Source organism: Sphaerodactylus townsendi, linkage group LG03 (genome assembly GCF_021028975.2).
Source record: "Sphaerodactylus townsendi isolate TG3544 linkage group LG03, MPM_Stown_v2.3, whole genome shotgun sequence".
Lineage (NCBI taxonomy): Eukaryota > Metazoa > Chordata > Lepidosauria > Squamata > Sphaerodactylidae > Sphaerodactylus > Sphaerodactylus townsendi.
In genome coordinates this window covers 86,406,655-86,423,485 of record NC_059427.1, presented here as the reverse complement: position 1 = coordinate 86,423,485, position 16,831 = coordinate 86,406,655, and the positions used below count along the sequence as shown (strand labels likewise).

The 16,831-nt window shown below is 40.6% G+C and overlaps 1 protein-coding gene across 4 annotated transcripts in view; it reads left to right on the top strand.

The window, feature by feature from the left end:
• Positions 1 to 7,667, top strand: part of SLC25A48 (solute carrier family 25 member 48) — a 31,078-nt gene extending 23,411 nt beyond the window's left edge. For all 4 annotated transcript variants that reach the window (XM_048490677.1, XM_048490675.1, XM_048490678.1 and 1 more), the window contains 3 exons: positions 1,189 to 1,322; positions 6,316 to 6,442; positions 7,253 to 7,667. In XM_048490677.1, coding sequence (XP_048346634.1) covers positions 1,189 to 1,322; positions 6,316 to 6,435 — 254 coding nt within the window. In that variant the 3' untranslated portion in view covers positions 6,436 to 6,442; positions 7,253 to 7,667. The remainder of the gene's footprint in view (positions 1 to 1,188; positions 1,323 to 6,315; positions 6,443 to 7,252) is intronic.
• Positions 7,668 to 16,831: the final 9,164 nt, after the last annotated feature.

Genomic DNA, 16,831 nt, shown 5'->3' with positions numbered 1-16,831 from the left:
AGTGAAGTGCAAGGTTTGCTGGAAGAACAGCACATGAACCAGAAGCCATAGCAGCAATTCTGCAAGTCGCCAAGCATGTGCCAGCAAATTCCCTTCAGCCAGGTGTATACATAGTGAAGGAAACATGGCTACTCTAGCCAGAAGAGTCACTAGGTTGTCCTTGAAAACAACTAAACTGATATATACAACATATACGTGGGTGCTTGAAGCTCTCCTGGGGAGTCCAAAGTACTTGGTAAACCTTATAATTGGCATCCTGTATATAGAAACAGTGTCACCACTACAGGGTGTATTGTTACTTGGACAAGTAATCCAAATAACGTCAATGGAATTCTAATAGCTATGAAGCTAACTTTGATTCTTCCCCTTGTGGCTTGTAAAATCAGACTGCAAAGTGGTAAGAGGCCTTCTGAGACAAATTATGAATGTTTTCCTAGCTCTCCTAGGAAGGCTATTGCTGTCTAATCACTGCCCTGTGTCTATTTTATCTTTACTTTTCCTGGGCAATGTAACTGCGTGAGTAGTGGCCCAGTAGTTTCAGATCTCCCTGGATAAGACTTCTGCCCTTGACTCTCTTTAGCCAGGCTTCCTGCCTGGAGGGCTGAGACAGGTCTGGTTGTTCGGTGGATGATCTTTGTTTATACCTAGTAGACAAATGGGCCAAGGAAGACTGTCTGTTAGAGGCTTTCCCCCCCCTTTGTTGCTTTCACCCCAGGAATGCCAGTTTTATGTATAGGGTGAAAGCAAGATGGGAGCCATGTAGGTTATTTTTTTCCTATTTCCTTTTTTTTCTTATCTACTTATGGTCACTTTATGGGTTTTGGCCTAACTTTTTCAGGGAGCAAAGGATGAAACTTGCACTTTTCACATTTCTCTTTTTCTGGGGTTTTTTTTAATGGTGGCAGGCCCACTACCTTTGTAGTTTTGTAGAAAAAATTATTATAAAAGAAGTGTTGTAAGTCTCTGCGAGAACCTTGAAGTGAGTGGCAATATAAAATCTAATAAATAGTTTCAAATTTCAAATAAATAGTTTTCAAATCTGTTGAACTGAGTAGAATTCATATTATTCTTAGTTATGACAGAATTTTTATTGCACTGTATCTCTATCTCTAAAGATTGATACTATTAATAATGCATTTGGAATTTTTTATTGTGCACACTGTTTAATATTTTGTTACTTTTTCCTAGGAGCAATATCTTGGGGAACTGCTACTCCTATGGATGTCGTGAAGAGTCGTCTCCAAGCAGATGGGGTTTATTTCAAGAAATACAAAGGAGTAATTGACTGTATCTCCCAAAGTTATCATAACGATGGTCTAAAAGTAAGCAGTACAAAATGATATAATCTTGATATTAGGATTTGGTAGTAAATTTCATGTTGGCTAATTGTCATAGTTGTATACAGTTTTGAAAAGCAAAATTAATCTTACTTAAAATTCTTGTTGAATCTGTGTGAAGCCTCTCTGGAGGCAGATAATTATGTGTATTTTTACCCCATTCCTGGCTATGCCACTCCATCCTGAAATCCCAGCAGTGGCATTTGTATCTAACAGCAAAGCTGGTGGAAATTCCAGCCTGCAGTAGCATTTGTACAGAGACTTCATTAACATACATACTGATGTCATTGGCAAAGAGGAGCACTTATTCAGTGCACAAATGTTGTCCTTTTGGTATGGCACTCCTATAGTCAGAAAAATAACGCTGTGGTCAGATATGAGGCGGAATCATATTTTTTGTTAATGATAAAGAAAATACTAGATCATGTTGTGTATCTACTTGAGATAATTAAAATTATATTGCATGCATGAATACACTGGTGAATGCATGTGATGGAGCATGAGGTTGCTTCTTTCTCTGTTGGGGAATCAGTCTAAATTGTGCCACCAGGATACAGCCTTGTATTAAGTAAGGCTGTTTTCTAGAGACGAGACACTGGAATTGACTCTTGCAGTGCTAAAGCTTCTAGCTTGAATTTCATACACAGATTGTGGCTTCCATTTTTTCCCTCTCTAGGAAAGACAAAGATAGAGAATACAGAAGCTGCCAGTCATCTGTGAATCCAACTAAGTTTCTAGGGTAGGCCTTGTGATTGGATGTCTTTCTGCAGCTACTGCCCTCTCAGGTGTTTCCACCTTTTCCCTTTCTACTGAGAGAAGAAAAGATTATTTCAGTGTGTATAGGAGGCATTCTGAGAACTGCTAGCCATGGAAGAAGTGAAGATGGTCTAACAAAGAAGGCGACTGAAAGCAGCTCTTTCTGTTCTCCCTGTGAATACTAGTAGTATCCCAACATCACTGTCTGCATGTTTATGAAGAATACATGTTGTGTAGCAGGTCAGCTTAGAGAGAGAGAGAGGCTGGTCTTGGTACTACCTGGCAAGACTAAAGCTACAGCTATGTATTGAGTTACCATTTGTCATGGGATAATTAAACACTACCTAAACTAACTGTTCAGCTCATAAGAACATAAGAACATGAGAACATAAGAACAAGCCAGCTGGATCAGACCAAAGTCCATCTAGTCCAGCTCTCTGCTACTCGCAGTGGCCCACCAGGTGCCTTTGGGAGCTCACATGTAGGATGTGAACGCAATGGCCTTCTGCGGCTGTTGCTCCCGAGCACCTGGACTGTTAAGGCATTTGCAATCTCAGATCAAAGAGGATCAAGATTGGTAGCCATAAATCGACTCCTCCTCCATAAATCTGTCCAAGCCCCTTTTAAAGCTATAAAGGTTAGTGGCCATCACCACCTCCTGTGGCAGGATATTCCAAACACCAATCACACGTTGCGTGAAGAAGTGTTTCCTTTTATTAGTCCTAATTCTTCCCCCCAGCATTTTCAATGAATGTCCCCTGGTTCTAGTATTGTGAGAAAGAGAGAAAAATGTCTCTCTGTCAACATTTTCTACCCCATGCATAATTTTATAGACTTCAATCATATCCCCCCTCAGCCGCCTCCTCTCCAAACTAAAGAGTCCCAAACGCTGCAGCCTCTCCTCATAGGGAAGGTGCTCCAGTCCCTCAATCATCCTTGTTGCCCTTCTCTGCACTTTTTCTATCTCCTCAATATCCTTTTTGAGATGCGGCGACCAGAACTGGACACAGTACTCCAAGTGCTGTCGCACCACTGCTTTATATAAGGGCATGACAATCTTTGCAGTTTTATTATCAATTCCTTTTCTAATGATCCCCAGCATAGAGTTTGCCTTTTTCACAGCTGCCATGCATTGAGTTGACATTCCCATGGAACTATCAACTAAGACGCCTAAATCCCTTTCCTGGTCTGTGACTGATAGCACTGACCCCTGTAAGCGTCTATGTGAAGTTTGGATTTTTTGCCCTATGTGCATCAGTTTGCATTTTGTTACATTGAACTGCATTTGCAATTTGTGAGCCCACTCATCTAATTTATCAAGGTCCGCTTGGAGCTCTTCGCAATCCTTTGTGGTTCTCACCACCCTACATAATTTGGTATCATCTGCAAACTTGGCCACCACGCTACCCACCCCTACTTCCAGGTCATTTATGAATAGGTTAAAGAGCACTGGTCCCAAAACGGATCCTTGGGGGATACCACTCCCGACATCTCTCCATTGTGAGAACTTCCCATTTACACCCACTCTTTGTTTCCTGTTTCTCAACCAGTTTTTAATCCATAGGAGGACTTCCCCTCTTATTCCTTCATTGCTGAGTTTTCTCAACACTCTCTGGTGAGGAACTTTGTCAAAAGCCTTTTGGAAATCCAAGTAGACAATGTCCACCGGTTCACCCCTGTCCACATGCCTGTTTACACCCTCAAAGAACTCTAGTAAGTTTGTAAGACAGGATTTGCCTCTGCAAAAGCCATGCTGACTCTTTCTCAGCAGGTCTTGCTTTTCTACATGTTTTATAATTTTATCTTTAATGATAGATTCTACTAATTTACCAGGAACAGATGTCAAACTGACTGGCCTGTAATTTCCCGGGTCCCCCCTAGATCCTTTCTTGTTAAAATACATTGATGTTCAGGTTGTGGGAACACTACTATGATGGTGAAGAAGAGGAGTTTGGACTTATACTACGCCTTTTTCTGTTGTAAGGAGACTCAAGGCAGCTTACAAACTCCTTTCCCTTCCTCTCCCCAAAATGGGCACCTTGTGAGGTAGGTGGGGCTGAGAGAGTTCTGAATGAACTATGATTCGCCCACAGTCACCCGGTAGGAATGTAGGAGTGGGGAACAAATCTGGTGCACCAGATAAGAGTATGCCACTCATGTGGAGCAGTGGGGAATCAAATCCAGTTTCCAGATTAGAGTCCACATGCTCCAAATAAAAGTTTGGAAGAGTTTGGATTTATGCCCCACCTTTCTGTCCTGTAAGGAGACTGAAAGGGGCTTACAAACTCCTTTCCCTTTCTCCCACCACAACAGACACCGTGTGAGGTAGGTGGGGCTGAGAGTTCCAAAGCCCAAGGTCACCCAGCAGAAATGTAGGTGTGTGGAAGCAAATCTGGTTCACCAGGTAAGGCTCCACTGCTCACATGGAGGAGTGGGCAGTCAAACCTGGTTCTCCAGATCAGAGTCCACTTTCTCTTAACCGTTACACCACACTGATGTAGTCTCACCATACATAATCAGGTGCTTGCTATAAGATTTCAACATACAGGTAGCAATTGGCTGGTTTGTGAATGTTGAATTTCCTTTTGGTCACAAAGACCAATGTCCATATGACTGCCACAAGGATGCTGCCACTATTTTAAAGCCAAAGATGAGCATTAGGCAATTTTTAAAAATGACATGATTTGAAAATGCTGCAAGGGCATGATCCTGATCAGGATTTCAGTAAGGTGGGATGAGGCCCTCTCCTGCCCTTTTAGTGCTGAAAGGATTGCTGGGGGCGGGGAAGTGTTGGATTGGGCCCTACCAGCGCTTTTAAATCACTCATTCTAGGCTTTGAAATGATGGTGGCATCCCTATTGTGGACAAAAGGATGCCATCACCTCTAGTTTGGCCCAAAGTCTAAGCACATCACTTGATAGAGGAAGAACTAGATTGTGGGCAATTGTATGTTAAAGTTTGTGTCATAATCTCCATTTCAAGATAGAAAATGGCTTAGTGGGAATAAAGATGTGAAAGCTCAAAAATAAATAAAATTTGGGAGGAAAACCTTATGGCATTAGAATTTCCAAAAGGTTTGCATTTTTGTGTAGAAATGACCACTAATGTTTCTCCATCAGCTGGGTGGCTCAGTCCTCTGGATTTCTTGTGACTAAATGTTAGTTCTTTCTTTCATTGTCTGAAAATTGTGCCTTTCAGTCAATCCTTAAGATTTCAGTTCATTTGGATGCATATATTTCTCTCCCCCAATAAAGCAAGCCACACAGTAGTGACTGATGGATACTCAAAAGAAGTTCTACGCTTAAGTGCTTCTGGATTTTGTATATAGACTTTTTTAAAAATTCACATAAGACTTTTCTGGATCAGAACAGTGGTTCATAGCCCAGCATCCTGTTTCACATAGTAGCCAATTATTTTCCCTGTAGGGCCAACAGACAGGGCACAGAGACCAACCAAGGCCTTCCCCTGATTTTGAGTCTTAGTAGTATTTGGATGTTTCCTGCCTCAGAAAATAGACCATCACAAATCTGTCTAATTCCTTTTTAATTGCCATTGCTACGGCCACAGTTTAATCTCAAGGATTTCCTTTGTCAGTCCAGACAACTTTATCAGGTGCCTCCAAATGTTAGGGTGATGGGAGAGGGAGAGGAAACTGTTTCTTCCCATCTTCTCCACCATCTGCATAAGTTTATCTCCATCACATTTCCCCTTAGCTGTCTTCTTCCTAACTGAAAAGATGTGCCCTTTAACCTGTCCTTATAAGCAAGGTGCTGCAATCATCTCGGTTAGCCTGTTCTGTACTTTTTCCAACTACCTTTGCATATTGAAAAAAGATTTCTGCTTTCTACCTTTTTAAATGCCTTGTTGATTTCTGATTTTCATTTGGTAATATATTTCTCTTTTTTAATGACAAACTGTACCTACATGAAGGATTTCTCTTGTAGTTCATTTGACTCTTTTTGCAAGAGAATTGAAATCTTGGGACAGCTTCCATATTCAAAAGTGATGATACTGTATAGTTTTAGTCAAGGAGAGAGAGTTTGACTAGGAGTGCAGGAAACTAGAAAAGTATTCTGCACAAGCTCTTTGCTTTTAATGCTTCCACATCAGGTTCACATTCATCATTCCTATTTTATTTTATTTAGAATCATGTTTTCTATTTAAAAAATAAGCAAAACTTATGGGCCCTTTTGGAGTAACCTTTTCTACTTTTTCTGAACAGGTCTTTTTTAGGGGTCTCACAGTGAATGCAGTGCGTGGATTTCCAATGAGTGCTGCCATGTTTCTTGGATATGAACTTTCACTCAAAGCCATAAGAGACCAAGCGGAAACAAATCCTTGACTTCTAGGTTAGCTTCATGACAAGACTTATTGGTTCTAAAACTTATGTATATCAAAACTTTTGTATACAAAAAACTTTTGTATATCAAACTTATGTTATGATAGACAATAATCCCAAGTACTTTAAGCAGAACGTAAACCTCCCTGAAACCAGTTGAACATACCTTTCATACAATGACCTTAATCCAAGCATAGTGAAATGTGCTAAGACAAACTAAATACAAATCCAATCAATTACAAAACCATATTTGAAAATCTCTATTGAATTCAGTGGGTCTTCTGAGTAAAAATGTGTAGAATGACTGTGAATCTTTTCTGTGCATTGAATTACTACCAGCAGATGGTACCAGTCTCCTATAAAACAAAGGTGATCTTTGCTGTTAGTTATGATGAGAATGTTAATCACATTCAGTCACTGAAATTGAGAATAATCTTTGACCAGTTTACTGCAGTTTGCTTCTCACGGAGCACTAACTAAAAGTTAATCAAACTGTGAGATATTTTTGTTGGATGGAGAACATCTTTGTGTTTTTCTTTTCTTTTTTAAAGAGTTAAATAAGCAATTACTCTTTTCAAAGCAAAACAATTCCCAAACAACTCTACTGATGGGATGGAAAGTGCTTTATTCATCTGGTAAGTTTATTCATCTAGTGAGTCTGTTTGCAGCAGCAGAGGTCGTGCACTCAGAAGCTAATTTTGACATTTCCATGGAACAGCTTGAAACTGTACAAAAATGTGTAAAACCTAGTTTGCTATAGCAGAACAAGACTGAAAATGCATTGTCTACATGCAATCTTAACTGTTCTTTCTATTGACAGGTTTTTTCTTTACTTCTCCTGAAGAAACTACTGCACTTTTTATTTCCTGAACCAAATCAGCATCGCAGCCCTGAGGAGAGATTTGATGTCATTAACATGAAACATGAACTGAATTAACTTCACCATGCCAGAGAGCCTTCCGCATCTGGCAGGACCTTCCTATGAGCTACAAATAGGCCTGAGCTGAAATCTGATCCAAACCCTCTTCAATTACAATATATCTTTAAAAAGTTGGGAGGTAACTTTAAAATGTACAGGGTGATCTGACAATGACCAAAACGTTTTTTGGTCTTCTTTCACAATTATTGGCCTATTCCACCAAGTCCCCCAAAACATTTGCAGAATATGTATTGTCAAAGGCTTTCACAGCCGGATTCAACTGGTTCTGGTGGGTTTTCCGGGCTGTGTGGCCGTGGTCTGGTGGATCTTGTTCCTAACGTTTCGCCTGCATCTGTGGCTGGCAACTTCAAACTTGAAGATGCCAGCCACAGTCCCAAGCTGCTAATAGATCCCACCAGGTACCTAACTCCCTCCCAACTTGGGCTTTCACCAGAAACTCGATACAAAATATTTGCAAAACATTTTTATCCCCTCCCACAGTTTGTCTGCACTCACCCCCTTGAAATGATTCCTGGCTGCCATTTTGTATTTATTCCATTTTAAAAAATTCTCAGTGGAGTTTATGCTTCAATGCTTCAGTGCCTCGTGCTGTGATTCTCCATAGCTCATGTAATTGAAACCTTGAGGATTTAACCCCTCAAAATAAAATTTAAAAACCTCAAAATCATGGAAATAAATCAAGGAAATAAAATGTTTCAAACTAAAGAAATCATGGAAATAAATCATAGAAATAAAACATTTCAGACTAAAGAATTGTTATAAAAGAGAATGCATATAAAACATTTTGAAGCTGCAAATAAAATGTTGTCTGAATGTTTTGGGGTAAAATCATGTGGAACTCCACAGAGGAAACATTTTATTTCTTGCTTCAAAATTTTTTTTTTTGGTTGTGCAGAAAGAGCAATTGTCCACCATGTCATTTCTGCCAGTCTCTATAACAAGGTAATTGGACTGCATTGTCTACAGAAATCAAGTAAAATAACTTATGAAACTTTTTATGAAAGTTTTTGCAATTGCTAGTTATGTCTCATATGTGATGCAACTATCTTCCTTGCCTTTGTGTGACTAAATATTTTGTCCATCAGAAGACAAGAATGAATGTAATTAATGTAATTTAATAATATTTAATTAAAGTGATTTTACACTTTGTTCTTAGGTCAGTGTGGCAAATTGTGTTCTTTCCTTTTTCAGTGCTGTTGCCCTCCTATAAAGGTTCAATGTTTTATTCTACAAAGTGTGGTTTAGTACTCCTACACCACAGTCCTAAATCTACTCCAGTTTAAGCCCACTACACTGTCAATAAGAAGCAAAATGTACGAATGAAGGGTTGCTTTTAAGTGTTTCATTATTTATTAGTGATAAGAATAATGAACTATACAGGGTTGACATCGCAAATCAAAATAGCTGCAATGCAAACTGAAATATCAATAGTAAAACCTAGTGTGAAGTTGGCCATCACACACATTTGATCTACAATTCATTGTATGAGCAGCTCAGAAATTTACTGACTTTTGGCTCCATCTAATGGAAAGACACCATGTATCCAATAACATGCCTGTAAATAATCAAGTAGTTGGAAGTTGGAACCATGAGACTGTCCCTCTAGACACTGATGTAGAAACCTGTAGAAATCTCTGGCATCCAATTTCAATAAGTAACAAACATATCTTCCTCAGTACCCTGACATGCTTAGAACTGACAGGCAAAAGTAATATTTCCATATTACTCAGTCTACAGTGAGGACAAATTGCATCATCAGCCTTCCAGGCAACATGAAAACCTTAATGACAGTAAAGTCAGATCTACTGTGGTGGTGGTAAGTGCTGTCAAGTAACAACTGACTTATGGTGACCCCGTAGGGTTTTCAAGGCAAGAGACTTTCAGAAATGGTACGCTATTGCCTTCCTCTGCATGGGCTAAGAGAGTTCTGAAAGAACTGTAACTGGCTCAAGATCACCCAGCAGGTTTCTTATGGAGGAGTGAGGAATTGAACTCAGTTCTCCAAATTAGACTCCACTGCTCTTAACCATTACATCACATGGACTCTATTAGCTATTGAAACTCATTTTTACATTTAAACTTAGGGTCTGCACAGAGAATCAGAAAACAAGCTATGGTCCTGTTACTTCAGATATTACATTTAATTAAAAAATGAAAAGAAAAATCTGATACTGCAAGATACAGGGATATGACAATCCATTTATCGTTTCCCTGGAGAGAATGGTCACTTTGAATGGTGAACTTTATGACATTAGACCCTGCTGAGGTCTCTTCCCAAGCCTTTTCCTTCCCGTGCTCTACCCCACAAAACACCAGGAATTTTCCCACATGGAACGGGCAACCCTGCTTTTCACCATTGAGGTAACATCACAGCAGCATATTAGAGTGTTGTGTACAGATTTCAGGTGTGCCTGGTTGAAGATGAGACCTTTAACTAAGTACCAAGAAGGTTCCTAATTTATAAGAGTCCAGAATGAAAATTACCCTAAACCATGATGTTTGGCAAAGCAGGAAAGTTAGTTTTTCACAAAGTCTAAATATTAATCCAAAGCTGGAAGCTTCATCAGAGCCTCAAAGATGCATGTTATTTACATTGCTTTGGCCAGTTTACACATTAACTGATTGTAGGCATATACACTGCCAAACTAAACTGAACTTCAGAACACAACATTTCTAAAGGGGTTCCCCCCTTAATGTTCAAAAATGTTTTTCTTAAGGAAGAAAAAAAGCATGCCACTGGAATGAAATTAGAGTGAAAAATATCATAATTCTTCTGATATCTGCATAAAAAGTAGGAGGTTGCTATTGCTGACTCTTAGCAGGATGAGCTGAAATGCTATTTCAGTACAGACAGGGAAACTTTAGCAAAGCGGTTTGAAGAGCCAGATGAAGGGCAAATTATTCAATTTTTCCACCCAGTTCTTCAACTATAAAAGTACCATGTGTGCATGTATATGCCTGCAGTTGAATTTATTCAGATTTAACTTTCACTCATAAAAATATATTTTAAAACATTTGTCATTTTGTTTACACTTCAAAATACTGATTGGTTCCCTTGAGGAATAATAGCATGTAGTATATAATTTGAGGGAAGACAATGTGCCTAAAAATATAAGTTAGTTTATACATTATCAAGTATTTGTGTTTGTAGAGGGATGTCCCCAGGAATTTGAAGCAGATGCTCAGTGGGAGTTTTGTGTCTCCCACAACCATTTCCTTTCTTCCTGTGATCAGGGCACAAGCAGAAGCCACTGCAGCCTTTCTCTTTGCTCTGTTTTCTTCTTAAACTTTCCTGTCAAGCTGATATTGGGTCTGTTATCAAAACCATATTACTTATATTACATTATTGCATATAAGTCAATAGTATCTCTATGGACTAGTTAGGGGAGGAGAAAATGTAGTGGCTTCTATCCAAAAAGCCCACATGAGAAGAAAAGGGCACAAGTGAATAGGAGACACAAAACTTTCCTTGTAAGGTATAAATTGGTCCTGATAAGACTTTTTTCAGATCTTATGGTGGAATCCCCAATGAAAAATTAAATCTAGGTACAACCAGGTTTCTAAAGAAACTGCACCTTTTCATCATGGTTTCGTTTCACCCTCTCCACTGCAACATGTTTCTAGTGAAGGCATAGATGTCTATCACAGATTCAAACAATATTACGCTCCCCACGAACACGTGATCAGCTTGGCGGGTCTATTCTGATTGGCTGTTGTGCTGTGTTGGGGCGGGAACTTTTTTTAAAAAAATTGGCATGAAAATAAGTGGTTACGTAAGCATGTAGATGCATACGCACAATCTTCCAGCCTATGCCACTTTCTTTTGATTGGCTCCTCATGCCCATGTTTCAACAATTTCTGCTCCTTGTGCCCACGTTTCAAAAATTTCTGCTTCTTGTGCCCATGTTTAAACAGTTTCTGTTTGTCGTGCCCACGTTTACACAATATCATGTAGCCTCCGCTGGCACGAAACAAAAAAAGGGCTGTGCGCACATTGCGCACAGCCCGCTGCACTCTGATTGGCTGGAAGGCTCCGTGTCACTCCCTACGGCGAGAAAAACAAATCTACATTCAAACCCCGATCCTCCCCACCAATCTGGATTGGACACATTTTTTTTTAAAGGTGCACTTCCATGCAGGTTCTGAAAAAAAATACGTGATAAGGGGGAGAATGAGTGCCAGAACCAGGATGAATCCTTGGCCGTTTCTGCACGGCCCCCTCTACCACCGCAGGAGTTCTGTATGCGGCGTGGGGCGGAGTCTTCTCGCCTTAAGCGTGCAAGTAAGCAGGCAATGGGAGGTTGGCAGACGGCGGCAGGCGGCTTCTCCGCATGGAGCAGCCTCTGCTTCCCGCCGCCTTACGGATTGTCCTCCCTGCATTAAGCCTGCGGGCGTGCCAGCCATACACTGCCCTCCGGCCTGGAGGTCGGAGGACAGTGTGAAGCGAGGGCTCGGCGACGCCTGCAGGCTTAATGAGGAGGACACCGTGAAGTGGGAGGAGAAAGCGCTTCAGTACGGCGGTTAAGCGCACCGCCGCGGGAAGACGATCCCTCAACAACAACCCTTTAAAGGGTTGTTGTTTAGGGTCGGCTGACAGCCGCCCTGGGGAGGAAGAAGAGGCGCCCGGAATTAAGCTGCTGCTGCGTTGCAGCAGCGGCGCCTGTGCGAACGGCGGCCTGGGGGCGCCTTTTTTGGCGCCCCCAGGCCATCGTTAATTGGCCGTGCGGAAACGGCCCTTGTTTGTTGGTCAGGCAGTGGGAAGTTCTTCCTGAATCCTTGATATTTCACATGAGTATAGCGCAATTAATTTGGGCAAAAACTCTATAGAAGAAGCTGGTTTGACCATGGAGTTTTACTGAAATACCAGAGCATCTCCCCTGTTGTTGCCATGTGATGACACCACTTTGGGGAGTGATGTCACTGGTGATATTAAGGCCTAGGCCTCATTTTAAGCCTGGTAAGACCCCCCCCCCCGCCCATGGCTAACTGGACAGTACCAGGAGGAAAGGGCCCAAAGCAGGTGATTCCCTGCTTTTTTCCAACCTATTGTGAAGAGGTATTTGGAGGGATGTATTTTGCAAGGAATGTAAAAAGAAACTGTATGCATGTGCATATCACATCAAATAGCACTTAAGATCCTGCCTGTGATCAAAAATTATGTAAGGTATAATGCACATTGAAATATTTTTTCATATTTGTGAGCTAGCAAACCAATAAAATGTCAGCCACAAAGAGGTAAGGTAAAAGTAGGTTTACACTCCCTGGAAAAAAAATGTTTGACTCTCACGAAGATCATAACTTGTTTTTGTCCTTTTGAACAGCTAACAGTATCATTGAGAACAATTAAACAAAAATAAATAGATATAAACTTTCTTGTTACAAACTTGTATTATTCACATGTTGATGATTAAGATATTTTTCTTATTCTTACTGCAGAGTTCACTGAGGTAGCTTTGTACAAAATGAGCAATGATTGCTACCAGATCTTTATCACTGGAAAATACAAAAGCCATTAATCAGAAACTATTTTTTTTGTGGCTTTTTCTTCAGCTATATCTTGATAACTATATACAATAACTCCAGGTATGCTTCTCAAAGCTTAATCACTTTAACCTATCTGCAGTGAATTATTTTTTCAATAGTTTCTTGATTTCCATCTTATCTCTGCCATGAGTCAATAAGTTTAGACAGCTACCAACAGGAACTGTAATGTACGGCTTTTCTGCATGGGATTTTTTCTGTAAGTGCTGGCCCCATGCTGTTTCAGTTTGGCACATGATTTTAATATCCACTTTTTAGTTTTTGCTTGGTTGCCCCCTCCCCATTTTCTTTTACCGGTTCTTTTGAGTCTACTTTTATTCTAGGTTTTTTTTCCCTCCTGTAATTCTGTTTTGAATTGCCTTGTTACTTGTGCATAATATTTCTGTTGGTTTTCTTTGCCCTACCCACTCCCATCCACCTCCAGTTTGATGGGATGTCATCATTATCAAACAACGTATTCTCGTCCTCCACTGCCCAAAAGGTGAATGGTTTTTTAAAAAGTGAAATATCATTATTTGTTTGTTATTTATTTATTTCATCAAACTTATATGCCACTCTCCCCCATAGGGCTCAGAGTGGATTACATTCAAGATTTTTTTAAAAATACATTAATAAAACCCTGTAGATCAACTCCTTGCATGACTCCCCTTTGCCAACCCCCTTCCCCTGTGGCTGAGCCCCATGAGTCTATGTGAGTCTATATGAGTCAGAGCAATTATATGCGAGTCTGTGTGAGTCAGAGCAATTATACACAATCTCCTTCAGTCCCCTGTGGCTGAGTCCCATGTCCATGCAGCCTCTTCCCCATGCCTGATGTCCATCATGAGAGCAGAGGGAGGTGGGTGGAACCAGTGATTCCAATGCTTCCCATGGTACTCCACATTCCTGTGTGTGGGTGGCATGACCCCCCCAGCATCTGGCAGCAGTAACGGCCACCACCACCTGGGGGCATCCTCAATAGTGTGGCTGAGCTGCTGGGATTTGTGCTTGCTGAGGACACATGTGACTGCACAAATCCTCCTTGGCATCTCTATGTCCCTTTTTGAGATTTTGACAGCCTTTGCATCACTGAGATTGAGGGCCTGCTTGGGGTCTCTGTGGATTGCTGGAACCATTGCAAACTCTTTCAGCCACCCAGGGACTTTTGACAGGTTCAGGATGTTTGGATAGAACATTATTGCATTAAACCAAGCAAAACCTATATGATAGATCCTGCAGCTTTTAAATTTGAAGAGAAAGGTGTCTTTAACCACTTATCACAATTGCTCTGACTCACATAGACTCAATTATACACAATCTCCTTCATCAGTCATTTGGAACTCTACATCTTTCAAAGGCAGAAATTATGCCGGTGGAGGGGAGGGGGCCGTTTGCACAGGAGCGTGCGAGCGGCCCCTGCAGAGGCCAGCATAGAAGGGGCGGCTCCGCAGAGAGTCGCCTCTTCTGCATCCCCCCCACTCACCTCGTCCTCCAGCGTTGGTCTAGAGGGCTGCAGGGACCCGCCCATGCTGCCCTCCAACCTCCAGGGGTCAGAGGGCAGTGTGGGCGGGTCCCAGCAGCCCTTCAGACCGACGCTGGAGGACAAGGTGAGTGGGGGGGGAGACGGGAAAGCGGCACCTTCCAAAAACCTCCCTCGGGAAGGGAGGTGGAAAGCGGCGCCTTCACGCCGCTTGGGGCCGCACAGGACAGCGATGCTGTGCCTGTGCCAACAGCTGCCCAGAGACGGCGTTTTTGCCATCCCTGGGCCTCTGTAAATAGCCCATGCAGAAAGGGCCTCTGTCGGATCCTAATCTCAAATCAAGGTTTACACTGTTGTCGATCAATCAAGTTTCGGAACTGAAACCTCATTCAAGTTTGTCAAGGCAGCACTTGCACATTACAGAGTTATTCAGTCTCAAGAGGTCAATTCTTTGAAGTGGAATTAATTGCTAGAATAGAAAGATTTATGTAATGGAATCCTTGTAATATTATGACGTGCACATTGGAATCAAGAGAAAAGTCATACCTTTAAAAAGCCAGTGTAGGTGGAACAGTCTCTCAGTATCATCTACTGAATCTAGAAAATTGCCCTGCTTTCATAGAAATTTATAAATCTATTGTTTCCTATGGAGATTCTTATTGTCAAATCAATCACTTTGGAAAAATCTTTGAATCCCCCAGAATGGGGGACTAATGAGGACTTAGTCCGACATTAAGTTCCGTTAAAACCTTCTGAGGGAGGGAAAGAGTGGGCTTTTAACATCAGTTCTATGACCAGCTTTCCCCACTACCAGGAATGAAAGTTTCTTCAAGTATAAATTTAAAGGACTTGCTCCAGTAGTTTGCCAGCATCAACTTGAATAGGATTCACACTTCACAATGCTGTCCTATGCAGTATTCTGTAGTTTTATCTTTGTACAGGTCAGGGGACGATGTGTCTTTGATGAATTTGCAAACATAATAAGTTCCTTTACCCAAGTAAGTACATTCACAATATGGTTGATTAACATTATTTCACTTTTTAAAATTGTTTACAATCCATAAAATGTTGATATTTACAAAACTGTCTCAATGTTACCCTTTTAGTCAGATGAAATTGATCACTGCACCATTGGAGAATATGTAAGTGAACTGACTTTCTTCAAAATTATTTTAATTATATTTAGTTTCATAGAAATAGCTTAGCAGTATTGACTTCTGTTTCTTTTTTTTAATTCAGGCACATTTACATCTTCCTACTGAATGGGTAAGATAATATTGCAGTTATTTAAAATATTCAGGTATAGAGGAGTGAAATACTTAAATGTACACCCATTTTATGTCATCAGCATTTTATTAATTCAGCATTTTAAGCATGTGTGCAAGGGTGATTTTTTTCTCTCTGCGAAGTTAATTCCTGCTTATCCTTGTGCTGTTAATCTGAGGCAAAGATGCAGTAATTTCTTTATCAATTTGAAGATAAATTTGTCACACACTAAGACTTTTAAATTTAAAAATAATATTCTATGTAGACATAAGCATTACAAGATGGAAGAATACAGACAATCTGCACCTTATAGCTGGTGGCAGAAATCAAGTTGCAGTCAGTTGGTGTTGAATAAAAGCTTGGGTATTACTTTACCTGATATGCTGAAAATTATTATTCATTCATTCATTCAAATTTATACCCCACCATATCCCTTGTAGGGCTCAGATGGAGATAAAAGTCAACATATCTGAGAACATTTAAATGTGGGACTATTTTTTGATTGAGTAGAATTTTTAAGAACAATCCTGTTCATATCTAATTTTTTCATGACCAAACTGAGATATCTAGGATTCTCACAAAAGCTCAAGAGTGAGATTAAAAAATGATCTGGAACCAAAGTGACCCAGTAATGTAATTACCATACTTACTATTGCATCAAAGAAATTGTATTTTAAGTCTATGGTTGTAAAATTTCCACCTGAAATTATGCAGTCAGTGGGCACATTCCAGGCAATCTATACAGATATCCATGCTGAACAGACTGAATCTTTAATGTCCCACTGAGTTTAATGGTACTTACTTTTAAGCAATTGTGTACAGCATTTCAGCTTCAGAGGTAGGATTGCCAGCTCCAGCTTTGGAAATTCCTGGAGATGTAAGGACTCAGCTGAGGGACGATGAAGGGAAGGTTGGGGGCTTGAGAAGAAAGGAGCTCAGCTGGAATATGATTGTATAGAGTTCATTTGTTGGAAGCTGCCATTTCCTCCTAGAGAACAGATCTCTGGCCTGGATATCAGTTGTAGTTCCTGAAGAACTCCAGGCCTAACCTGGAAGCTGGCAAGCAAATGTTTGTTTAGTTGGGCTTTTTAAAAATGAAATACAGATGAATGGTTTGGTTCTTTATTTATCCATGAAGGAGTGCATCACACAAGGCCTTTAAACTGGGCCTCTGCACTTTAAAATAAGTTCAT